The sequence below is a fragment of the Manacus vitellinus genome, unplaced genomic scaffold (assembly GCF_001715985.3).
Source record: "Manacus vitellinus isolate BGI_N305 unplaced genomic scaffold, ASM171598v3 scaffold_1_pilon, whole genome shotgun sequence".
NCBI lineage: Eukaryota > Metazoa > Chordata > Aves > Passeriformes > Pipridae > Manacus > Manacus vitellinus.
Window position 1 is genome coordinate 3,202,058 of NW_021939396.1, and position 26,867 is coordinate 3,228,924.

Here is a 26,867-nt window from a genome sequence, read left to right on the forward strand (position 1 = left end):
ACAAAGAAGAAAAGGTTGTTTTTATCCGTGTAGAATTAGTCTCTGCTGCCTCTTTTAGCCTGCAGTGTGGAGCTGCCCTGGAGATGTTCATATATATAATATATAATAAAGGAGACCATAGGACTGAACTGTGTTTTGAATTTGCTTTTTAAAATGAGCCAAAGTTTGTGTAATGCACAAGAGAAAAATGGAGCTGAATTCTGTGCCACAAGGGCTGTATGTCTCATCAGACAAGTACAAGGTTCATTTTTATAGGAAAACTGTTTTTAAAAAGAGAAGATAAAAGTTATACTTTTTCTTATTAAAAAAAAAGGTAGAAAAAAGATTCTCTAAAAAGAAGAGGCAAAGTTTCTTGTAGACCAATGGCATTTTCTTGCTCTATCTCTGTAGTGTCTGTAAAAATAATGCTCTTGCTTAAAATGTATTTCATTACATGAAAAATCTCTTTATATTGTGGCAGATAAATACATCATGCAAATTAAATTATTTTTATAACTCTGTCCCTGACATGTAGGAAATTTTAAGTCCAAGCAGTTACTGTAATAACTTAATGATTAAAGTTTTATAAGGCTTTAGGTGCCTGAGATGTAATTTGAAATGCAGGCTGGGAATTAGACTCTTTAACCTAATTAAATAACAACATCTCTTATATCCTAATAAAAATAGGAGACCTAAAGCAAATGACTTTGACAGGAAAAGCTTTGAGGGAAATCAAGGACACAGGGAGAAAAGCTGTCGTTTTTCATGATGTTGGCAGCCTGTTTAAAACAACAACAAAAAATCAAACCAGATCTTTCAGGAAGAGTTAATGGCTGACACATAAACTGTGCCCTACAGGGAGGTGGCAATAAATGTAAGAATTGCAGCTGCTTAAAAAGATAATAAAAAAATACAATTTTTTAAAAAATATGTAAGTCAAACTGGGCATCTTGTCTGCTCCTTACAGCTTGCAAAGGCAATTTTAAGTGAGATTTCCTTGACAGGGGTAGGTTTCTGAAGTTGCTGAAATTCACACTGCCCCATAAAGTACTTATTTTTTACATAAAAAAATTGATTTACACTTTCAGAACTTTGCTGATGTTCTTGTTTTAGGCTTTGCTGTTTGTATAGTTGTGGAGCTACTTTGGTTATCTCCCAAATGTTGTGTGCCCCAGTGTCTGCCTTCCCTTAGCAGTGCTGTGTGGTAGGAATGTAAAACTTACTCCTGTTCCTTAACACCTCTTCAATGGTTAGCCAAGCTCAGGCCAAAGAGAAAAGGCTGCTTTGGTTTAAAATTTCCACCTGTCAGACAGAGTGGTGAAAATAATCCTTGTGGGCTCTTTTGCAGTCATATGTGAGTTGCTCTTAATCCAACATGATAAATTTAAGATGCTTGGGACAGGTTCCCATGTACTGACGTGAGGGTAATGTCTTTGTTAGTGGTCTGGTACAAAATGTTTCTCCAATTAGTGTATTAGGTTGTATATAACAAAAAAAAAACAACAAACCAAACCAAAAAACACCCACAACCAAAACCCAAAAAAGTTGATTCACACTGATGCTTGGACTCATTTGTTCTGGAAAATCAATATGCCGTGTCGGAGAGAAGTATAAAATTAGCTGAGAGCAAGGCCTGCTTAGTAGGCTGAGCCCTGTATGGCTCCCAGGAGTATAGTCCTACTTTGTGGAAGGTCTGTGAGGCAGCAGCAGCGTCCCTTGCAGTGACATCTGGAGCTCGGCCCACTCGGACAGACGGGGTCGTTTTTAGCCAGCCTGTCCCTAACAATGCCTCCTCAGAAGTTGGTTTCCCCCCCAGCCCATCTCTAATGCCCTTATTATTAACAGAGGAGCTTCCAAAATTGGTTAGAGATGTCAAAGATCACCTCTAGATAATACAGAGACTGTGACCTTGGGAGAAGAGGAGGAGGAGCAGCTGAGGGCAGATGGCAGATGAATGTTATCCTGATACTGGATCTGGGCTTTTAACTCCCCTAGATGAGGCCAAAGCCCTAATTTTCCCTAATGTTGACTTATCTCCTGTAGCAAGTCTAATATTATCAGATGGGTAAATAGGGGTGGAAACACATATGTGTTTCCCTCCTGTGTGTATTTTAAAAACTACCATTATGATCATTAAGGTGGCTCCTAAAAATACTGATGACATTAGGAGCAGGCCTTGGGCTTTTGTGCATCTGGGGCTTCATTCAGAACAGATGAGGCACAAATCTTACAGGGTTGATTCTGCATCAGATTTCTGAAGCTGTAGGTTGAGATCCTCTTCTTTCAAACTGGTTATTTTGATTTTGTAGGGATGAAAATTCAGTGTCCTGCAAGAACTTGCTGTTGGGAAACAAGGATGGAGGAGCCACCTCCTTTTACAGTTTGGTGATGAGATATGAGCAGTTACACTGGGTGACTGTTCCACACTGACCCAGTGATGTGTGTCCCGGGGTACACTGCAGCATTTCTGTGGTGTATTGAATGCTATAAGAAGGGTTACTCTGGAAACCACAGAATATTTCAGATAGTTCAGTCTGATGGGATACCACGGAAGAGCCGTGTCATGGATCATGGTGGATTTGTGTGTGGCACCTGCTGCAAGTGCAGGATAGAGACACATCTTTCATTTTGGTTAGGAAATTGTGATGAAAACAAGTGTGCTCTATACTTCAGTTTTTGTTCTGTCACATAAGTGGTCCCTTATGTAGTTCCTTATAAGTAGAAAATCAGCTTTTCCCATGGATATATTGAGGTATTCTGGTCTTTCATGTTACAAAGGCTGGAATTGGTAAATTACAGGAATGTCTTTGGATTTTGGTAGGATAGATGTCACCAGAAGTGTTGTGTGTTAGTGTGAAACAAAGATCCTGGCTGAATTCAGCCTCTGTGGCTGAGGTAGAATTACAACATACAAAACCAAACATAGAATCACCTGCCAGTGGTAGAAAATTTAATGTTTAGAAGAAAGAGCTAGAACACACCTGAGCTGTTGAAAACAAAGTAAGATAAATTACTGAGAATAAATAAACTATTGTGTATACAGGATGATTAAGAGGAATTGTATTTTTTTAGTATAAATGACACCAGCTAAACAGAAGTACGTAATTTCTGAATATATAAAAGCACCAGCTACCAATATCTGTATAGAACAAATGGATAATGAGAAAATGATGTAATGTAAATCTTTGTTTTCCATGCTTCATTAAATGGTTATAATTACTATTCATGTGCTATATACTAAATGGAGTACAGAGGACATTTTGTTTCTTTGTTTGCTTATCTAATATCTTATATGTTGTGATGATGATTTTTTTGGTTATGCACTTAACTCTTCAGGGGGTACTTAATCACTGAAGGGTTCTATAAATGCAGTTTTCAAAGCAATGCAAATTTGGGGGAAAAAAATAAATTAAAAAAGGACTAAGTTGTGTAAGTAGGTCATAGACATTGAAAGAAAAGCCAGAAAAATAGATTGCTTATTTTTAAACTGTCCTCCTGAAAAATTGGAGATTATCCTGTGGGAAATTTCTTGGTACCATTAAATGAGCTGGCAGAGCTAGTGTAGTGGCTAATTATTGGTATTTGCCCTTTTTGAGACATCATTTGATAGTACTGTTGCTAAAGAATTTCCACAGTATTTACACTTGAAAACTCAGTGTGAAGTTTGATCATTTTATTTAATAATTTCTAAGGCTATAAACGAATTTAAACCTAAAATATCTTTTTAAGACACAGTACACAGGGTTTTTTTTTAAATCCCTAAACTCCCGGAAAGCATTTACTAAGTTGAGAATTATTTTACTCTTGTTCTTAATAACGAAATCTAAATCCAGCGTGGTGTTTTTATGAACTGCTTGTCAGCTTGGGTGAACCTTCTTCTGAAATAGTGCAGCTGCATAAAAAACTCGTGTGCAGGAAAATGAAGCAGATGGCTTTTGAAAGTAGCAGCTGGTATAGAAAATACGAGGCCAGTGATAGATTTCTCCTTAAATCATGTGTGCTGGCGCAGGGCTATTCTCTGGTTTCTCCATCTTCACAAGCACGGGTTTCCCCCTGTCTCCAGTTTTTATTTTAAATTATTCTGTCTGGGATTTGCAACCCATTTCTGTAGCTGGGAAACTGCCCATTAGCTCCTAGTAAATTTTGAGGAGTTGGAAGTGGCACCGTCAGTAATTTGCCCCTTCAAGTAAAAGAACAAGTATTTTACAGGTCTGACATCAGAAATGAAACAGGGCTTGTGTTTATGTGCCCATCTTCCATGTGGGAAAAGCTTTTCAGTTCACGGTTCAGTGTTCACCTCCTTTCTTTTGTTATGATGTCTTTTAACTTTTAATGCCCAAATGACTAGAGACAGAAGAGAGATCTGTGCTCTGGCTAAAAGGTGAAGAATAGTGATAGAAAATATTTTAAAAATATTGTTAAGACTAGGAAGTGAATAAAGTGAATTCTCATGGAATGTCAGGAAGTATGTTATGGTGGAGGATTGTGTTGGACTTCTAAGTCCTTGTTTGCTTTAAATACTACTCCCCTTTCTAAGCATGTATTCACTGAACACAGATGTTGTATGTTGGGGGTGGGGGTGACAATTTTGTTTCCCTTTTTATTTTGTCAGAACACGTTAAAGACTTTCCCTACTTCCAAGAGGTGCATTTATGTTTGGCATTCCTATTTTCCTCACCTTGCATCCCTTCCTTGTAGTGCACTGTTTGTAGCTGTTGTGACCAAGAAGTTGGCTCCAAATGTGAGGTGTAGGCCACACTTTAATTCTTATTTGCCAGCCTGTGAATGAGCAAATGCAGGTACAGTTGCTTCCTCTACCCCTGACACTACCCTAGTGCTCATCTGGAAGCCTGGAGCAGTTTGCATTTCCATTATACCATGTTTAATGGAACTTAAGTACACTAATCTTTTCCCCCCAAAGCATACACCTGCTTGACTGTAAATCTGATTTAAACTTGTTAGAACATTTAAAAAAAAATAATCCGAGGGAAGAGGTGTTTGAAATCAACACCACAGTTTGCAGCAAGAAGTTATTTTGGCCTCTCTCCTCCTTTAAACTGTTTTCCAGTATATTTTTCCTTGTGAGTTCAGATAAGCACATTATGCTGGAATGCAAAAGGAGTAAGTCAGTGGAAGCAGGTGTGTTGTAAGCAACATATACCCAAGTGATTCACTCCAGGCATCATATTTTGGGGGTTTGATTGTTAACAAATTAAAAGTATGTAGGCTTTCAGCTGTGTGACAGTTGAATTCATAATCCTGGTGTAAATCCAGGTGTTTGCCTTGTTAATTTGGCACCTTTGTGTTGCTGTAATATTGGGCCATGAAGTATTTGAGATTACTACAGACTTCATGTAGTTTTATCATAGAGTATGTGTGTGTGTCTATATATATGTGTGTGTGTGTGTGATGTATCTCTTGATGTACTCGTGAGCCTTCCTCCAGGCCTTGCACACTGGTAACTGAATTTCCAAGGCATAAGTAAAGGTCTGCATGTACCACCAAGGAGGGCAGTTCTGCAGGTGTAACATGAACTCAGAGATAACAGGATCTCCAAACCCCCAGGGATCAGGATTCATTCCCTCTTAACATGTGAATTTGTAATAAACAGAAAAAAAAAACTGATAGGTTTTGTTAGATCTGTAAGAGTTCAGTTTTTATGTCTTTGTGTGTATATAGGCTTTATACTCTTGAAAGTGGGGTCTTTTTTGTCTGAAACAGACAGAAAATATTCTCATTTCTCTCAATTATATTAACAACAATAATAATAATAATAAAAGTTATAATTGAGCAAACACAAAAGACTTCTAGGAACACACTGCCTGTGGCAGTGCACTTAATTAGCATTAAATTATCTCTTGTATCTCTTCCACTTAATATTTGTTCAGGCTTTTTCCTTAGGAGGTTGTGCTGAACCTCTTACAAAATTCTTATCTAACCTCTGCACGAGCATTAGTTCATGCATGGATCTGATGCCATCTCAAAGAGAATAGTCAAGCGAAATTAAAGGTGATAAGAGATGTTCTCATTAGTATTCTGGGAGTAGAAATTGAATCTGCTGGGTTTTTTTCTTAGTGAAAGTTAAAGAACGTGTGCGGGCAGGTTTCTGAAAAAAGATAAAATTAATTCCTTCTATCAGTTTATTATCTCTGCTATCTGTAATAGGACACTGCTCAATCTAGACCCCTAGATTATGGACAGAGGCTTCCTGAAGTTTATAATCTCATTGCATACCTTCCAGAATTTAAACACCAAAATAAATAGGTGTTTATAATGTAAAATACTTATTTTTTCTTCCAAAATGTTGGACTGAAGGAGGGTCTTTTAAATTTTCTTAGTCCTCAGTTCTGGTACCTGTGATTTCAGGGTCAAACTGAGGGAAACATGACTGGAATTTGTGAAAGCTCACAAGCCAGAGGGCACGAGGAAATAAACCCCAAAATGTTTGGTAATGTTGCTTTTTTATTTATGGAATAGTAGTTTTGTGAGGCTGGCAGCATTTTAAAATCACGTTTGCATGACACTGGAGATGTTCTTAAGCTGTTCAGTTTAATAAATGAAGTACTTGAGTACTGGGATCCACAAGGCAACAACTGTGGAGATAAATGAACACACATTTGATCATGATACAGTGGGCCTCAAATTAGCATAGTTTCTGCAAGGGGAAGTTTTATAGGTCAGGACTGAAAAAATGCTTTTCTACTGCCAGTTCTTTTTGGTGTCTGAATACCTCAAGGAATGGATGGGTAACAGTTCTGAAGTTTCCTGGTAATGCAAAATTGTTTAAATGGTTCAAAAAAATTGTAAGTCTAGCTAAAAAAAAAAAAAGTTTAATTAAATATAAGTGATCTGGGCAATGAGTGTTTGATTTGGGTGGATGTAAGGCTGGCTAGGGATTTTGTGAACAGGAGTGTGCTTTTTAAATGAAGTAACTTAGGCTGTACATGAAGGTGAATTCTCAAGAAAAAGATGGGAGAATTTCTGGAATATGAGTATCCATATGTGATCTATACTCATACAGAAATTTGCATCTACAGTTTGTTTCTTCCTCTGGAAATATCCCCATGTAGACCTGAGGATGAGGAGTGCTGTGCTGATATTTGACACCAATGTATGGTTGCAGAGGTCATTTATAGCAGTAACATGGAGCCTGAAAACTGCATTCCTGATTTCCCTGCTCTGAGCTTGAGTCTGACAGTTTTAGTGCAGGACCAGTTTCTTGTCCTTACCGATGACCAGAAGTTCGGATTTAATTGTCTAAGTTATTATGTCATGCTATTTATAGAATCATAGAATTATTTAGGTTGGAAGAGACCTCAGGTATCATTGAGTCCAACCATTAACCCATCACTGCCAGATCCAACACTAAACCACGTCCCCAAGTGCCACATCCATCCTCTTTTTGAACACTTCCAGAGATGCTGATTCCACCACTTCCCTGGACAGCCTGTTCCAATGCCTGAGCACCCTTTCAGTGAAGATATTTCCCCTAATATCCAGTCTAAGCCTCCCCTGGTACAGCCTGAGGCCATTTCCTCTCATCCTAATTTATCCGTTGTGGTTTGTAAATTATTTAATAAGTTAGAGATGTTTCATCCATTGGAGGCAGGGACTGTGTACTTTGCTAACTCAGGACTCTCTGCACTCAGGGACCCTCATGGTTTTGAATGAAAATACAGAATCAAAACATCCTGACTTCCTGGAAAATGCATCTTTCAGTTTATATCACTTAAAGCCATTGGAATTATCAAATATATATGTCTGTGGTTTGTGGTTGACTTTTTCTTTTAACCTTCAATCAGATAAACCTTTTTAAATGTTACCAGAAAAATTCAAAATGAAGACTGTTTCACATGGGAGGCTGTTTGTTGGTTTTGATTTTTAATTGTGAGCATAATGGAGAGGAGAATTATGAATTCTGCGTATTTTGTATACTATTACCATGGGAATACAGAATTATTATTTCCATATGTGTATACAAATAGCAAATACGTGATGCTGAAGGACAATTATTCTCCTGTCACATTAGTATTTGCAGGAATTGAATTGAGAAGAGCTAAAAGCTCATTGTTTTGTCATGTTGAGTTCCTGTATGAATTCAAATGCAAGAAGATTTTTTTTCCTCACATTTCAGCTGTCGTAGTAATTCATTTTCTCACTCTTGCACAGTTTATCATATTTCTTCTTTCACATCTTTCAGAAACAAATTAAAGCTTTTCATGCAGTTTAGAACCAGGAAGGTCTCAGGGTTTCTAGTCTGGGGCTGGATCCAGCTGCCACCCCGTGCTAAGGGAGTGCTGTGGTGGATGCTCACATATGTTAGGAGGAGGATGCTGACTAGAGAGGACTCCCAGCTCTTGAATCCACAGCTGTACTTCCTTATCTTTGAAATTATGAATTTCATAGCAGTAGTAGTTTGAAATAGTTTTCCTCACAACTTATCATCACTCAAAAACCCCATTTTGTGAAATGTGTTGCTTTCATAGTGTATCATCTTCTCTTTGATCTGCAAGTCAGTCATGTGGATTTTTGTGACATTTTGGGGCTTTCTGCAGCTTTAGGATCTTAGGCTTTAGGATCTCAATAGCAACTTCATGATTTCATAGAGGATACCATGAGCTGTTAAGGAAAAGCTGTACTTCTGCAGAGATTTGTTACTGGGGAAAAGCACCTGTTGTGCAAAAGAGTGAAGTTCTTCAGCACTGTTCTGTTCTCTCTTACTGTCTGGTGGTTTTTTTGCTGTTGTTGTTGTTATTATTAGTTACTGTATAAATTATTCCAATGTGCTGAAAATATTACCTCAAAAAAGTAGGATTCTGCCTACATTGATGTTGGTAAATAAAACTACTCCAGGACACGTGATGGGGCTTTAAAGTATTTCCTGCTCTAGATGGTGACAATCTAGTTTCACTCTTGGTGGTTCTTCTCGTTAGTTCAGGCATTATTTTAGGTCAGCCTGCGGTACAATTTGCACATAATACTCTTTTCACTTCTGTTTTTATTTTCACTGTAATACCCAGGCATTTGTCAGTTTTATTTTTATATTTAGATCCACCTACAAAATAAAATCCTTTTGCCCAAGATGATTCAAGAACACAGCCTTCCTTCTCATAGCCTGAATGCAGGTGCAACCACCTGCTCAACCTCCTGTGAAGATTCTGATTGTATTTAATAAAACATAGATAATATTGACATAGGTAAAGAATTTTTAAATCAAGTTCATTGTGGTTGAAATGGGTTTCTTACTAAAGTGCAGCTCATTTGTGGAGAATATGAAAGTAACTTCTTTTTTCCCTTCATGCACTGTGATTAGTCATTCAAAAAAAAATTAAGATGTATTTATTTTAAAGTAGTTTGGGCAGTGTTTTAGTCTGTGTTGGAACTGACCTTTCTGTGATGCCTACCTGCTTCTTTTACTGTAGGTGAAAAATGACTATATGTTAGAAATAGCAGATCAAGTGGACCAGGAAATTGCTTTGAAACTAGGTTGCCTTGAAATCCGGTAAGCTGATAATTTAATTTATTATTCAACATCTTTCTGACAGAATATATACATTAATTTTGAAACTGCTTATAGTTAATCAATTTCTGACCAGTAGAGTTGAATAAAACATCATAAGACTTTTTTTTACTACAAAGTAATTTGAAGAAAAACTGAATAGACTGTATTTTAACCAATTTCTAGTGGTTTTTAAATTACCATTATTTTTAAATTTTAATTAATTACATCTTGATGCTGCCTTTTGGGTGAATTCATCTGAATAATTCAAAGGCCTGTAGAGAACATTGAAGTATGCTCAAAAAAAAAATGCATCTGTGGTGTTATTTAGCAAATAGTCTTGTGATTCTGCATATATAAATCCTACAGCTAAAGAATGTAATTATAGATAAATGCTGCTACCTTTCCTCTCTGTATTTACTCAATTTTTAATGTGCTGTTTTGGAATGATTAAATCTTAAGGATCCTTTTGGGTGTTTTTGATGTTCTTGTCAACTGTACAGACAGCTGGAAAATAAAGATAAATATATCAGATTAAGAGATCCTTGAGAGAGTTCCCAGCTTTGAAATGCATGTGTTGGGTTTTGCTAATTTATGGAGAATTTCAAACCTGAAACATTTGCTTTAGTTCTGCTGATGTCTCGAACAGGGAGATTAAGGAAGAAGTAAAATTGATAAGAAATGAATGACAAATGTAAACTTGTTAGCAGAGAATAAAAGTGTCCTTTGAACAGTATTTTCCAAATTAACCCAAAATTTAGACTTATGAAATTGCCCAGGTATCACAGGAGAACCTGATTTCTTTGTTATGAGTTTTGCTGGTCGCCCCAGAGCAAACAAAAATTCTTTGTGTAATTGGGAGCTCCTTACAAAATCCTCGGTGCCTCATTTCCAAACAAGTAATGAGGAAAATAATCCATGATTGTGTTGTCAGCCAAGTCCTGCTTTCCCTGTTTCGAAAGCTGTGGCTCTTCAGAACATTTTCATGAGACATTTCTAGTAGATGACTACTTAGACTTGTACTCTGAGCGTTCCTGGTCCACTTTCTCCGTGAAAACAACAGCCCAGCCTTCTCCTGACAACAGCTTATCTTATTTATTAGTTTATTTAATGTGAATATGCCTGGATTAAAACAGTTAAGTTTTCATCGTGCCCTGCTTCCTCTGGTTCTCCCTGTTCCATGCCCAGAGTCCTCTTACAAAGGTCGGGTTGTAGGTGGAGAAGAGCTGCTGAGGGGCAGGTTGGGGCACTTCTTTTGTTAGCAGTGGTGGTTTGAAGTGGTTCTGAAAATGCAATTAATTTGTAAAATAAGTATCTGTTTAGGTAGAAGAATAATGTACTGCTATTTATACTGTAATTCTTTCTGGCAGTGTTTTCTGATGGTAAGTGAAAGATTTGACTAAATTGATGTTGTAGTTTTTAGGGTGGATCATCCAATAATTGTTGCTTTCAAATATTTTTCCTGACTTCAGGAGATCCTACGGAGAGATGAGAGGCAATGCATTAGAAAAGAAGTCCAACTATGAAGTGTTAGAGTAAGTATTGTGTTCTGGTTTGAGGTTTGAACTCTCTTCTTTCATCAGGAACATTAAATTCAGTTCAATACCAGAACATTTTTGCTGTAGTTTTTAATTCCAAGTGTGTTGAGATGCTTTAAAGTAAGAAAATGATGATGAAACCTGAAGGTGTAGAAGTAGGAAGAGCATCTTTAACTGTGGTCCAGTGAAACAGGTTTGGAGTTGTTTGAACTTGGCTTATTATGATTTTTAGCAATTTTGCTAATGCTTATGGGGTTCATCAACTCTAGTTCTAAGGTGATTTTGTTCCTAAATGTGTTTCTGTGCCCAGTTGCATTCCTCAGTGGTCATTCATCTGTGGCAAAGTTCGAGTTACTTGAAAATGTTTGTGGTATTGTTTTTCCTTGTTTGCCCAGTTTGCATTTTCTGAGTTGTGACTTTGCAATTAACAAGTTCATTATTTATCTGTGTATCCCAAATTTTAAGAGGACCAAGAAGCATCCTTGTACTGAGAGTATTTTGGTTGCTTAATCATATGGTACAGGAGATGGCTGCAGTTCAGACAAACCAAAGTCCTTTAGAAGCTTCAGGGATTGAAAACTGGGTATATTTGTGTTTATACAGTGGAATGAGTTTCAGACATTTGTGCACCAGTGATATGCTCATCACTACTAATTACCTTTGTGAAAAGATGCTGTACAGTTTAACATAAAATTGGGATAAAAGGTTGGTGTAGCAATCAAGTCTCTATTTTTTTTCCTTATTTTTAATGACAGTGTGTGCTAACTTTTAGAGGTGTGAAATTAGAACATTTGGAGGTGGAAGATACAGTCAGTAAATTCACAAGGATTTTTGGGGAAATTGTATGATTGTAATAAAAAGATAACTTTGATGAATTGATTGCTTATCTGTAGAGTAGTTGGTGTTTCTGTAGTGCTCCTCTGTCTATGTGGGATTTTTAAAGCCTCAGTTTTGTTTGAATTAAGGGTATTTTTTTAAGGACTTTAGTTTTTTGTCTGTAGTCACTAGTAGAAATATCCTGGGTTTGAGAAGCAAGATGTGATTTTTTTTGAGATATAGCTGAGAGAAATGAAAAACACCTTCAACTGACTATAGTATAGATAATTACAAGCTAATAAGAGTCTGCAAAACATGCCAGTGATTACCAAAACGTACTAATTTGATCTTACCACCTTAGTAGCCCATAAAGATTTAACTACATAAGAAATATTTATTGCTCAAGAGAGGCTTTTTGTTAATTTTTGAGGGGGGCTGCTAGTTTTGGTACATCATGAGGCACTTAACCAGCTGAGAACAATTTTTAAATGGCCTTTTTTTTTTTTCATTGTGTGTGATTGCTCCTTGCCTGTCTTTGTCAGATGTCTATTTGATGTATATTTGTCTTTGATCAGATTGTCATACAAAGCCAGATCTGGATGGGAAATGGTAGATAGAATCAAACTGTTAAGTAGCCTTTAATAGTTGGGCCTTCATGGAATGAAAGAAGAATTCTTTCATAATAAATGTGAAGCCTGTTAACATAGAACAGGGATAATTACAACTACAGAAATGGGAGCTATAGGAAGGAACAGCTGCAGCCACAATTTGGTAAAAAGCATGTTAAAGTGTATTATGTTAATTTAATGTTACTTTGTTGTTGTAACTTCAGTTGAGATAAAAAAATACAAACAAAGATATATGTTGCCTAAAGCTGCTTATCATTATATGACAAGCGGCATCATCTATTTACAGTTGTTGTTTTATTAATCCTATTGAACTTTATACATTAAAAATAAAAGAATTTACATTTAAGCCCCACAAGAAGGCTGGAGTAGATGAGGTTAAACACAAAGCTGTAGTAGAGCTGTATGAACCAGGATCTCATTATCTCTTGCTGGTAATCAGAAAGCAGATGACTGAGTTGGTGTCTCCCTTGCTGGCCATTTCAGCCCCACGCAGCACAGCTGGGCAGGAGTGTGTAGGTTGTGTGTTTGAAACTGTTTGTATGTTCCAATTTCCTGTGTTTATTCTCTTATTTATAGGTATCCATAGGTTGTTGTGGAGCAGGGCATTAAATCTTTGTGGTTGTTACATTAAATTCTCTTCCGGTAAATAAATTTGCGATCTCAGCTAAACACTGTTTTATTAATAAATTTTAATTATTAAGAGTTGTGGTCCATTGTACTCTGCATAAGAATTTCTTAATTTGTTGCACTCAGATCAGTACAAAAGGCCACTGTACAACTTGTTTTAGTAATGAGTCAAATGAGATGGTCACAGCTAGGTGCTGCAGGACTGTTAAGATGTGGAATACTGGGGTGATGCAGGAGCTTCGTTTCAAAACCACCATCTCTCCCTCAAATGCCTAGTGTTAAACTAATATATCCCTTGTCAAAATGTCTTTGCATATTACTGAGATGGTAATAGTATGTGAGATTCATTGTAACTGTGTGGGATGATAAACTGCATATCATTTGCATTTGAGAAGAAATGCATCAAAGGAATTAACATTTATGGAAGTTTTATAATCTTGCAGCTTACTGTCATTGCACAGATGCCAGTGTTCGTGTGCACAGGAACGTTCTGCTCCTCTTAGCTAAGGATGTTTTTGGTATGGAATTGTGTACTGCTCATCTTCAGAGAGCTTTAAAAATATCCTGGTTTATTCTCTTTTGAGAGAGCTTTTTATATTGACTTTAATGTTGGCTTTGTTCTTGTGCCGTTAGGTAGCAGTAAATAAATCCTGAATATCTCTGCTTGCTAAAGGCCTTTTTTTTCTTTGCCAAAAGTAAGAATTCCAGATGTATTTCTGTATATGTTCAAAGCATGGAAAGCTTGCTTTCATACTTGTTCCAGAAGCAGATAAGAGTGTTTGAAAGAGATGGTAACCTCTTAAATTGAAAGGGAAAGAAATCAGTAACACCTTTGAGAGGCAAAGGATATAAATTCTTTTCCTATTTACACTTTTCACTTAGTTTTTCCTTCTTTACACACAGATTTTTTGCTAATACTGTAGTTCATGGTCACACAATGTTTTTACACCTGGTTGTACAGAGGTCATCTTCTGCACCAACATATCCCTGGCAACTTCTCAAGGACTTATTTTGAAGCTCATGTTTAGTTGTGGTGGAACAAACACACCTTAGACCTAACCTGCGTGCTGCACATGACACAAATGTTTAATGGCTCTGCTTTTCAAACCAGGGCTACACACCTAAGTGTGAAGGTGAGCTCCATGTAATTTAGTTTGCAGCATTCAAGCTAACAGGCAGAATTAGGATCCTGACTTACAAATACAAAAATTGAGATTATATGGAAGAAAAAAGCTGCAAATTTAAACGTTGGATGGTCCATATGAGGAAAAAATGACAGTAGAAATTTAAAGGGACTTTAATTATAGTTCTTCAGAGGGTAAAACAGTAGTGGAATGGCAGTCAACATGCTTAGTGAGGTGATATCATGAGGATTCCTATATGGATTCCTGGGTACTTTAGGCCAGGTTGGGGCTCTGGTCAACTTGGTGTAGTGGAAGGACTAGATGGTCATTAAGGTCCCTTCCAGCCCAAAGCATTCTGTGAGTCTGTGTTGTATCTCCTACTCCATTCTAATAGGGGTTTATCAGTTTTCCATTTTCATGTTGCTCCCTCTTCACCTGAATAAGAATAGTTTTTCAATACTCTTTAAATTTTTAAAACATTTACAAAGAACTGGCTTTATTCTCAAAACTCCTCTGTGCCCACGCCAACATTTCAAGTAACAGACTTCCCACAAAGGTACCTGTTTAAATGCAATATCCTTTTGAGTTGAAACTAGAGGTGCTGCTATCCTTCATTTGCCATGGAAGTGGCCATGCTTGGAGTTTTAGTTGTACTGTTTGTGTTGCTCTGAGATTGCCAATGACCTTACCATGAAAGTTGTTTGCTATATTGTATGTGCCAGTTAAAAAGCAAAACAAGCAGAAAACAGGCCCAAAACACCACCCTGAAAAAGAGCATTATAATAATATGCAATGTTTTGGATATTAATACCATGTGTATTTTTTTTTTCAGGAAGGATGTTGGTTTGAGACGTTTTTTCCCGAAGAGTTTACTAGATTCAGTGAAGGTAATTATAGTTCCAGTCAATCCTATACTACTTTAAAGAAAAAAGTGTCAGAAATCTGAAAATTGCATTATCATTTTCACTGTATAGGGCTGAGGGAATTGCTGTGCAGTTGTGCTTTCTTGGTGAAAAAACATCCAAGCTGTTTATCGGATTGGTAGGATCTAAATCCTGGTAATACAGCCATGCATCTGGCAGGACTGGGATAACAGGGATTCACATGGCCTTGGTGAGCTTCTGTGAGAGGGGCACAGCTCTGCCTCTCAAACCTTGGGGACAGAAATGCAAAATAAGTCCTTGGATCCTCATATATCAAATAACTTTTTTTTTTTTTCTTCCTCAAAAGAAAAATGAGACTTCTGGAGAAAGAGGAAGGGGACAGAAAAAAGCATTTTTTACTGGCAACTTGATAAGGCATGCTCTGCCTTCCTTGCTTGAAACTCTATCCAGCTCATTCAAGGAAGATTTCCAGTAATTTCTACTTATGTTAATCCCAGTTAAGACTATAAACATTACTTGAATCTCACTCCTATTGAAGTCCATATGTTCTCAGAGTAAAAAATGCAAATTTTTCTCAACATGTGTTGAAAAGGGGGATTAGGACTGGTCACCAAGTATTTTACAGCTACAGCCACCTTGATATGAATGTCTTGGTTAAGATACCTATTTACCATTCATACATGAAAGTATAAGTCATAAATTGCTATTTTGGAGCTGGTTTTGGTAGGCAGTGGTGCTTTATAGAAATAATAGAATTCAGCTTCAGATTTGCATTGTGATTTAAATGGGTAAATAGAAAAGGTCTGTCATGACAGGGTTTTGTTTCAAAAGACTTTTGAAAATCAGGAGCTAATGAAGTCAAGTGGATTTAAGTAATCCCTCTGCATTTTAATTTAAGCAATTATCTGAAACTGTATTCCCTGCTATCGGGAGAAATTGTGGTGAAAGGCTCCAGATGTAAAAAGTAAGAATAACGGTCTCAAAAATGGGATTGTGGAGCCAGAAAACTGACTGACCAAGAAAACTGCTCTTTAGAAATCCTGAAAGGGGGAGAGTAGCAGAAAGAAGAAGCAGAAATTGCCAGAAGGTGAAGCTGAGCAGAGCTTTGCAAAGTCATGAAAAAAATGGTTGGATGTATGAAGAGGAAAAACAAGGGAAGGAAAAGCGGGTTTGCTTTTTAATAAAAATTAAATCCCTGTTCAGAATAATCTAGGATCAGTCCAAATTCTTAAATGACTCTTGCACTTTGTGAAGACCAATGATTTTGAACTGGCAGGCAAAGGAGGGCTCCTGATGGCCGTGAAATATGAAATTACTTATTTCTCTTGATTCTCTCTGCCTTGAACAAATGCAGAGGGAAAAAAATGGTTCTTAGACAAGCTTTTAAGAGCAAGATTTCAGTGCATTTCCTTTGAGGTTGCCATTTGCAGATATTTATGATAGATGCCCCCCTTCTGTTATGGAGGTGGTGTGTTTTTTGGGCCTTTTCAGCCTGGAGAAGGGAAGGGTGGGGAGACCTTAGAGCCCCTTCCAGTGCCTAAAGGTGCTCCAAGAGGACTGGAGAGGGACTTTGGGCGAGTGATTGGACACGGGGGAATGGCTTTAAGCTAAAGGAGTGTAGTTTTAGATTCAATATTAGGAAGAAATTCTTCCCTGTGAGGGTAGTGAGGCCCTGGAACAGGTTCCCAGAGAAGCTGTGGATGCCCCATCCCTGGAAGTGTCCAAGGCCAGGTTGGATGGGGCTTGGAACAGCCTGGTCTAGTGGAAGGTGTCCCTATCCATGGGAGCAGGTTGGAAACTGGATGATCTTTAAGGTCCTTTCCAAGCCAAACCAGTCTATGGTTCTGACTGACTTTCTGTCTTTACACCTTTGCTAATGAGCTCAGCGTTAAAGCGAGGAGTAGTTCTTGGTGGACTGGAAAAAGCCAGGTAACACATGTCAGTATTCATGGCAGTAAAGGTCGTGTGGGAACGGGTCTGGAAAACAAACCACGGACCCAATAAAGTATCTTTAAACAACTGAGTAGCTGAAATAATTGGGACAACTTCAGCTGGCAGATTTTTTTTTTTTTGTTTTGTAGTGACTTGGTCCTCCTATTTGCCAGGTGATAAGCTAAGGCTGAGGTTTGCAGTTCCCTTGTTGTTGGTTTTCTCAGTAAAAATAAAGATAACAGAAAGGTCCAGTGTAGGATGTGGGAGTCCCAACAAAGTCTGAGGCAGCTCTGGATGCAGAAGGGAGTTCTCCTGGTTGCCAGATGCTCTATTGTCTTACCCAGCTCTGCAGCCTGGTTAGAGTAATGATCCACCTGATAGTTGCTGAAAGGTTCTGCTAAATTGACACAGTAATTTGAAATTAGACCAAAGTGACAGATTTCTTTGTTAACTTTACAACAATGTGTTCAGGGATAAGGGTTTTTTCAACCTGTATATGCATCATTGCAAAACTGATCATTATTTTGGATGTGAAAGTGCAACAACCCTGGATCACTGCTACTGGCGTTCCTTCTGAACACTCTTGATAAAAAATTCTTGCTGTTTTGACTTCTAAGTGTTCTGTTAAGGCTTACTAAAAATGAGTGCCTGATCTGGCTGGAAGTGCTAATGAGAAAAGGAAGTTGATATTTGTTTAGTGCCTGGAGCTTTAACAGGCAAAGTGAAAGAATAAAAGAGTTTTATTGCTGTTACAATGGGACATTCAGATATGTTTGGGTGCAGGAACAATGGTAATTCCTGTCTTAACCTTGGCATCTTGCAAAGATAAGCTGGTTTTGCTTCTGTTCGTTGTTGTTAGTTGGAAGGTATATTAGAAATGGTCTTTTAAGCCCATTGAGTCACTTAAGGCAGATATTTTAATTCAGGATTCTTGATTGCTTGTTCACTTTGGGGGCATGTTAGAGATTGCTTCTCAGGTCCTGTTTTTAGTTTCATGAGTGGCAGCCTTTCCAGGGATTATACTTATATACAGACAGATACTTCACTTTTCATGAATCTTGATATAGCTTGTCCTTGTAGTTCTTATATCCTTTACTTGCTTTCTCTTTCAGGATGTGTAATTAGGTGTCTTGCTCTGCCCTAGATGTTGGAAGATTGATATGTACTGCTCCAAGTGGTTATTTACACCCTGGAAATAGTCCATAAAATTATATGCAATATAGTTAAAATAGTTAATCTACGTATTTGCTATACTTTTTACATTTCACTTACTATTTAAATTTTACCTTTTTATATGGAAGTTACTTTGCATCTTGTGAGACTGAAAGAATCCACTATGTAATGGATAGTCTTAAATTATTGTGTGCAGAGATTAAGATACAGCTACAGCTGGCTTGTTATTACCAGGTAAGAGAGAGAAGGGTGATTGAGGTTTAAAACCTTGTATGAAGGTATAAATTGCTGTGGTTTTGTATTGGTACTCAGTTCAGAAGTTGGGGGAATGAGGAATCTAAAAAAAATATTCCTGGAAAGATTAACATGTTGTCTTTTACTATAATTTATTCAAGATATTATTAGTTAAGACATCCCCTCTATAATATAGCAGAAATTTAAAAGGCAGAACTGTTACTTATATTTTGAAGCTTCTTTTTTTTAGTTGAGAATTGTCTGCTTTTCATTGATAAAGACACTGTTTGTGCTGCTAAGTGAGCAAAACTCTTAAAATGCCTCTCACTGATGAGATTTAAAATAGTTGTTCTCCGAATATTTTAATACCCAGGCCAAAACACTACGGAAATTAATCCAGCAAACATTTCGACAATTTGCCAACCTCAATAGAGAAGAAAGTATTTTGAAATTCTTTGAGATCCTCTCTCCAGTGTACAGATTTGACAAGGAATGCTTCAAGTGTGCTCTTGGTGTAAGTAGAGGAATGTGACAGTCACCACAATACATGCTGTTATAAATCTAATTTCATTTGCTTAGTTCGGCACTAATTGTTTGCTTAGTTTCTGTTTTGATGTAGAGACAATTGGATTTCAGTAACAACAAAATGTATTTATTGATTTTATTTACAACTTTCTCCACTGACTGTTTAAAAAAAAACAAACATCATTCATTAGTAGGGTAAGAATTGTATGCTATTAAATATTTTTATTGGTGCTTTGCTTGTGGAAATCAAGTGCTTTTCTCAGCTGTTTTCGTGAGCAGATGAGGCTTCTCAGCTTCTCTTGTTAGTAAATTTTGTTCTAATGCCTGTTAATCTCTACTCATTTCAAAAAAATTTTGAGGAAGGGCTGTAAGTCTGCAAATTCTGTGAAAATGGACACTAGAGTAGAAATTAGAACTTGAACATCAGTGTCCATGAGAAGAGGAAATAGAGGAAATCCATAGTTCTCATGTAGACCTAAGATAAAACACATGGAAATGCATTTTGAGTAGCAGGGATCCCCCGGAAACCAGTGATGAGGAGTTTTGCTGCTTACAGAATTACTTGATTTTAATATATTTCTAAAATGTTTGAAGAGCTTAAAAAGCTTCTAGATGTTAATTACTGAAACCTGTAACTGTAATGATGGAGGATAGTATTTCTTAGCAAGGTTTTGTCTTACTATTGAAATTTTGCACTGTCTTTCTCCTTTGGTTCTGAAGTCAAGCTGGATTATTTCAGTAGAACTGGCAATTGGCCCAGAAGAAGGAATCAGTTACCTGACAGACAAGGGTGCAAATGTAAGTCTGCTTCTCTTTGGGTGGGTTTCTTCTCAGTTACTGCCTTAGCAACCAAGTGAACTGAACTGTCACACAAGGGGGAATGACAAGGGTGATCTCTGAGTTAAACACAGAATTCAACACAGGAGAGCTGCAGCTCAGCTTATAGAGCTGTTGGTCAGATACGAGATTGTGGTCTGGGATAAAAACATACATTTTCCAGCAGTCTGGAGGGTGTTGAGTAGCTGTGAGCACAGACTCCATGTGGTTTCCCCGTTGAGTTTTTTCTCTCTTAACATCCAAGAGGTTTTTCCCTCTTCGGCATGTTCCTGGAGTTACTCAACAGTGACCTCTGTGGGCACAGGGTGGTGCTGGATTAATTTTCCAGACACTGTGGATAATTGTGTGTTCTTAGCCAGTGGTAATGGAACTGTAGACAGAAACAGGGGAACAGATTCCTGCAAGTGTAGTTTGGAGATCAAAGTCTCCATGTGCTTTTGCAGCATCAGGGATAAAGGTGAAGTATTTTGCTGTAATTTTGATTTTTTTCCCCCCACTTTTTTGTGGCCTTTCTGCAGCCAACTCATCTGGCAGACTTCAATCAAGTGCAAACTATTCAGTATTCAAACAGTGAAGACAAGGACAGAAAAGGGATGTTGCAACTCAAGATAGCAGGTGCACCTGAGGTATGTTATTGACAGTTGTGACAGACTACTTCTAACTTTCGTTTTCCTGGGAAGGGGTGGAGATTAGTATGCTCTTAATGTGGATATTCTGTATATTGAACTCTTGTTCTCGGTTTGGTGTTAAAGTACATTTAGAGGTCATTATGTGTTTTAAATTTTGTGTCTCATGCTTTTAGACTTTGATATTTTTACAAGAAGCTTAATGTAAAAATATTAGCTCTTCAGTGTGGTTTAATAGCACTGCATGATACTGTGTCCTAAAGAGGGAACTGAGCAATTTTCCTTTTGTGAATAAAGGAAAAGTGAAAAAGAGAGCAGTTGCTTTTTGGGATTACATGGAGACAGCACTGAAGGTGAAATCACATCTTTTCCTCGGTCCAGTGCACCAGGAAGCACTGACTGTGGTAGAGGAGGGAGGACTGAGGGAAGTTGTCAGATCTGTGCAGAGGATGATGAATGTTGATATTAAAATTAAGAGCTTGTCTGTATGTTTCTCATCTCTTTTTCCACTGTCCATCTTTTATTTTTTATTGTTATTATTATTACCTGTCTTCAAATTGGGAGGGGTTGTTTTTAGGCAAAGAATAAATTGCTGCAAAGAGTGGGAAAAAAGATAGCACCTGTGAGGGCTTTAAGGAATAAGCAGCTTCTGCAGAATTGTGAATAGAGCAGTAAAGTCATAGTAGTTGTATTGGACAGGGCTTGACTGGAAGTTTAGCCAGCAAGCCACTTCATAAACCCAAATTAGTATTACATGTGGGTGGAGGGTTTTATCAGTTGTGCTTTCTGAACCTCCTGTTGGAAATCTGCTACACGAAAGGTAAAGTGAGAATCTCTCTGGTGGTTCTCTGCTCACCCCCAGTTTTCTGTTTACTGTTTGCGAGCGTGTGTGAAGTTCTGATGCAATGACACAGCTGTTCTGCTCAGTGTTTGCAACTACAATAATCCCTCTTTGTTGGTGCCTTGTTTTTTTTTCCCCTCTGTAGCCTCTGACAGTGACAGCACCATCCTTAACCATTGCAGAGAACATGGCAGACCTGATAGACGGGTATTGCCGGCTGGTGAACGGAGCCACGCAATCCTTCATTATCAGGCCACAGAAAGGTAAGGGGATGTTCAGTCTGGTGGTTCCTGCACTCATATCTACTCAGAGATTATTTTGCATTTGAATAGAAGGCACAAGGCAGCAGCAAAACTCTCACTTGGAAGCTCTTTCCTTTCAGGGAGGAGCCGTGAGGTGTTTTTGTTCTGAGGAACACTGATAGTAAATGTCACTCCATCAAAAATTACTTAATGGCTGATAATTTAGACTAGTTGTCAGCAATCACTGCCTTACACTGATTCTAGACTTAAGTAACAGGAGTAAATTGTAGTTAAAGGCACTCCTAACAAGGTTGTGTTATCTTGTAATGTGATTCCCTAATATACAAGTGGAAATTTTGGCTAGAAAGCATTTGGATAAGGTTCTGGCTAGTGATGTTTTTTAAATTTCTGCCTTCCTCCTGGATACTCAAAACATGTCTGTTTAAAAAATAACAACGTAAAGAGAAGTCTCCTGAGTTTCTCTCATAAAATAGTACTAAAGCAAAGATGCATTTTGGAGTATCAGTCAGTTTTTATAGCAACTCACAAGCTGGAAGCAGTGAGATGAGAGTGCAGGTACACCTAGATTTAAAGAGAGAATTCTAATTAATTTCATTACAATTTTTTCTAATATCAGTCAGCTTTTGTTGTGGAAAAACATCCAAACAAGGCTGCTCAAGAATGCAGTTTTCTGTCCTCATGTACTAATCTTTACATGTGGAAATTCGTCCAACTTTTCCACTTTCTAAAACAACTATGTCCTTCTTCCCTACTTGTAATACAGGAAGATACACAAACTGTCCCAGCATCTCTCCAATCTGAAACTGAGTCCCTTTTTAGCCACGCACTTGCTTTTTTGTGCCACTGGTTTTCCCTGTTCTCTAGTTACTCAAGTGGGGTGACATTATTAACATAGTTCAGGTCCATCTGTAGCATCTGTGCATGGCACAAAACATACCCAGACTGAAACTCAGTCATTCAGTAATGAAGAAATGTGATTTTAAGGTGTTAGATGCTATGACAACATTTAGTAGTTGTTCATATTATTCTTAAGTTTGCCTGTTTGTTTAGTATTTCTGACCCCTAGTGTGTGTGACTGACCTTTAGCTCCAACACAAGCAGCTTTGTTATAACTTAGGTTAGTTGTGCAGCCTTATCTCCATACAAATGAAAATCTTCCCTCAACACAAAGTCAGCTTTCCAAGCCAACCTGGTACACAACCCAGAGATGATGAAGCATTTGCCCCAGAACTGACACCAAAATGATAGTTTATTGTTCTAAAAGTAAAATAGGCATCACAAACCAAGATTTTCATTTTGCTAGACTAGTCTGTTCCTGTGAGCAGTTGTCCTTTGTGCCTCTTCTTTTCTGAAAAATCTTGGTTTGGGGTTTGTTACAGTCCTTATTATTCACTCCCCACACTTTCATTCTAATACCAGTGGATTGGCTGTTTTTCAGCCTGAACTGTAGTAGCCACAGTTGAGCTTTTAAAACTTTTTCATGTCTTAACACGTTACTTCTCCCTGCCTCTCTGTGTATTACTGAGTCAGTGGATAGCTCTGACTCTGTCTCTGCTTTTCTTTTGGGGAGACATGTGGACTGTGTGCAGTTCTTGCTACTTCCACACTGGTGGCATTTCAGAAATCTGGTCTGTTCACTCTGCATTGCCAGTGCTATTACTGGCTTTCCTTTTCTTACCTGTTCTTGCCCAAGCAAGGGAGCAGCTCCCAGTCCAAATCTCTACAGGATTCACCATGTCCTTTTTTAATACCTGGTGCATACAAGCAGCTGCCATCTCATTTATCAGCTGGGCATGAGGATCCTGACTTATTGCTGCTGAAGTTGCCAAAAAAATTGACTCACTCTCTTTGCACTTTTTCTAATTCTTGTCTTGCTCTGACCTGACTTGCTTATCGTGAGCTCTTACATCTTCTAGATTCCCTAAGCTCTGTGAAGGGCAATATCCCTGATTTTCCTGTGCCTTGCACTGAGGTTTGCTGGTACATGTGAATGCAGAATAAATCAATGCATTTAATGCAGTGTGTTTATTTGAGTGATACTCTGATAATATGGAATTTTAACATGGAGCAAATGACAGTGTTTAGTTAAAGGAACATCATGGAGCACTTTGGGAACAGTCCTCTTTATGCATACATGAAGAGAACCCCTCTGGTTAAAATAAATTGTGGGTTTCTTTTGTCTGAGGTTTCTTTTTTTGAAGTTCATAGCAATACTCAATACATTAATTAAACATTTTGTAGGAGAGTTGTCCCCACCCTGATCTGCGTTCCCAGATCCCTCCCACAGTGAACTTTGACTGTATAAGACACATCAGAAGCAAATCATGTAGCAACTCTTGATCCAACAGATGTGTTTTATCCCCCCTTTGAGCTTTCTCGGCCCCTCTTTGTTGTAAATTTGCATGTTTATTGCAAGTCTCCTCATAAATTGTCCTTCTTGATTACTAATAGAGCCCATTTTTGTGATATCTGTCTTGCTCTCCATTAATGATCCAGTTGCTCTTAATTTGGTGAGAGCATGGAAATGTTTAAGACCTGGACAGTGTTTGGCATTTTTCCACTCAGTTTGTTTTATTTTTCATAAATATTTTAATATACAGGTCCCCTTAGACCAGTGTGGAAACTTTACATTTAATACTTGGTTTCCATTGTCACACTTAACACTTACAGGCAAAGAGCACAAATGAAAAAAATCATAAAAAGTGGAACTGATAAAAACTTTAGTTTAGGAGGTGTTTAACCATGAGCATCATTTTCATTTTAATGGAATGGCAACATGTGTTCACATTCTGAGGATGCTGTTACCTCTTGGACTAGTTTGACCCCTTGCTGATTTTGCTTTCACAATCATTTCAGTCAGGTGGGGACAGTTTACACTGTGGTAAATCAAAATACCTGAGGGTTCTTTTCACATCTCCTGGAGCCTGGGGTTACAGGAGTGGTGGAAGGTGTTGGGTGGGTGCTGTCAAAGTTTTGGTAGCCACGGGGCTGCTGGGGTGGCTGCTCTGGGAACAAACCAGAGCCTGTCCTGTGCTAGCTGCCTCCACACCATTCCCCCATTGCCTCTGTGACACCCAGACTTGATAATTATCATTAAAATACACATTCATCACACATTCTTTACAACTTGCACTTCATCAGCAAAAATTCCCAACATAGAATGCAGGGGGGCTGCTGGAGCCATCTGGGACTGGCTGTGTCTGCCATGGGACAGCCCTGGATTCTCCTCACAATGAAACACCTGAATGTGGACACTCCAATACAATCACACATATCCCTTTTTTTTAACAGAATATAGAACTGGGCAAAATGCTGTGGGTTTCAATTTGTGAAAAACAACATATGCTTTTACTGGGATGCTGTTAGTCAGGAATTCTGACTTCAGACCCACAAGGGTACTAATGAATATTGGGGATAAAAGCTGTTAAAAGGATGAGCACCAACGTGGGAACCAGTGCCTGAAGTGAGCAGTTTGTATCCAGAGAGCATGTAGGCGTCTGCAAATCAGTAGTTCGTGTGGATTTTTTAATTTTCTCCAATGAAAGAGGAGGCACAGAATCATAGAAAGAATCATACAGTAGTTAGGGTTTGCTGATACCTTTAAAAATCTCCTTCCAATCCCCCTGCCATGGACAGGAACACCTTCCACTATCCCAGGTTGCTCCAAGCCCCATCCAACCTGCCCTTGGACACTTGCAGGGATGGGGCAGCCACAGCTTCTCTGGGCAGCCTCTAGTACTACGACCTCTGGACATCTCTGATTCTACTTAACAGTAGGGTGTTTGGGGTTTTTTTATGCCTTCTTTTTCTAGCATCTGCTTGCTTTTCCAGTTTCCCCTGTCCATTTATGACCCTGCCCTTGACACACATCTCCAGCAGCCAGATGGGGGATGTTGTAGCCAGTCAGTGCAGGCATCAGGCTGTGTCTTAAAAGTGATGCCAGGTGATCCTTCTTTCTTCCCGTGGCTGAGCCTGTGTTATCCACATCTCCCAGCCCCCTCAACCCCGAGGACAGGGGGCCAGATCTGTTACTCTGATGCTAATGAGCACAAAACCAGACATACCCCATGGATTTTGGCAAGGAACAGTGAAAAGGAACGTGGTGAGATGGAACAGACCCATGCATGCTGCTGCCTGGTTTTCCAGCCAACCTGGAACCAAACATTCGTTTAACATTCATTAGAGTCTCTACTTTTCTCTGTCCATCCTCATCTTTTCCTCACAGTTTTCTGGACAGCTTCAATTCCTTTCACCTTTCCTTCAATTCCTTTTACCTTTCCCTCAATTTCTTTCATCATTCCCAAACTCCACTCATTTAACTGGGTCATACTGCTACTCAACTAACTGCATAAGACCACTTGTATTCATACACTCCTTATCACACAGAACATGTAGAAAGGATTTGCAGTTAAAATGGAATCAAAGTTTTGTTTTGTTATGATATATTATCATTTATTATGATCTTTGCTTTGCATTTTGCACTGATAGGAGGCTGTTCAGTCAGTTGAATGGAGGCTTGCAGGAATGGAATGAGATTCCCTTCGTTAAGGAAATGTAATACCACACTGGAAAGTTAGATTGTCTCTTTATCTCCCTTAGATCCTTTTTGATAGGTAGTATTTGACTTCAGCACACACTGGCAGCTGCCACCTGCGGTATTTCTCCCTTTCTTGAGAGGTTGGAGGAGGGAGAAACAATGAGATCTTTTCTGAGGGCAGTACCTTGAACATATGAAGCATCGTGGCCCTGCAAAGTATTATGAAATCATTCCTAGCAAGTGTAATGAAATCATTCACTGATCTTTCTGAAGTCCCCAAATATGATACTCCACACACATACAAAAAAAAAGCCCTAGAGGAAATTAAAATTCCATCTTTAGAATACACTGTGAATAGTGTGCAGTTAATATGCGATGGAGCTACATATTAAAGAGCAAGGAAAATCAGTTTGAATAGCTGCTTATTAATTATGCATATTATCTTGATTTAAAAATATGGAATGATAAAGTTAACTGTGCAGTTTAATAAAGCTCTTTTATCACAGAGGTTTGTATCTTTCTAAACCTTTAGAAACAATAGACTGCAAGTATGTTCCACCAGTAACACTTGTAATTAATCAGCACCCTCTAAACCTTAAATCCATTGCCAAATGTAGGGATAGCATTGGAATAACCAGTAGTAGCAGCATATCTTGGTGTGAACCAGAACACATTGTGATTTCACAACTAATGCCTGACAGGTAATGTAGGTGTCAGGTAGAATTTAAGATTCTTTTGAGTGATTTTCACAGCCCTGGGGAGGCCTGCATAGAAGTGGGCCAGGCTCCTGTGCCTATTTCTCC

The 26,867-nt window shown here is 38.2% G+C and overlaps 1 protein-coding gene across 18 annotated transcripts in view; it reads left to right on the forward strand.

Moving 5' to 3' along the window:
- Positions 1-26,867, forward strand: part of PTK2 (protein tyrosine kinase 2) — a 175,635-nt gene that overhangs the window by 90,627 nt on the left and 58,141 nt on the right. For all 18 annotated transcript variants that reach the window (XM_029959399.1, XM_018075708.2, XM_018075722.1 and 15 more), the window contains 7 exons: positions 9,402-9,481; positions 10,951-11,013; positions 15,045-15,099; positions 18,809-18,949; positions 19,681-19,758; positions 20,316-20,423; positions 21,410-21,527. In XM_029959399.1, the coding sequence (XP_029815259.1) occupies positions 9,402-9,481; positions 10,951-11,013; positions 15,045-15,099; positions 18,809-18,949; positions 19,681-19,758; positions 20,316-20,423; positions 21,410-21,527 (643 nt within the window). The remainder of the gene's footprint in view (positions 1-9,401; positions 9,482-10,950; positions 11,014-15,044; positions 15,100-18,808; positions 18,950-19,680; positions 19,759-20,315; positions 20,424-21,409; positions 21,528-26,867) is intronic.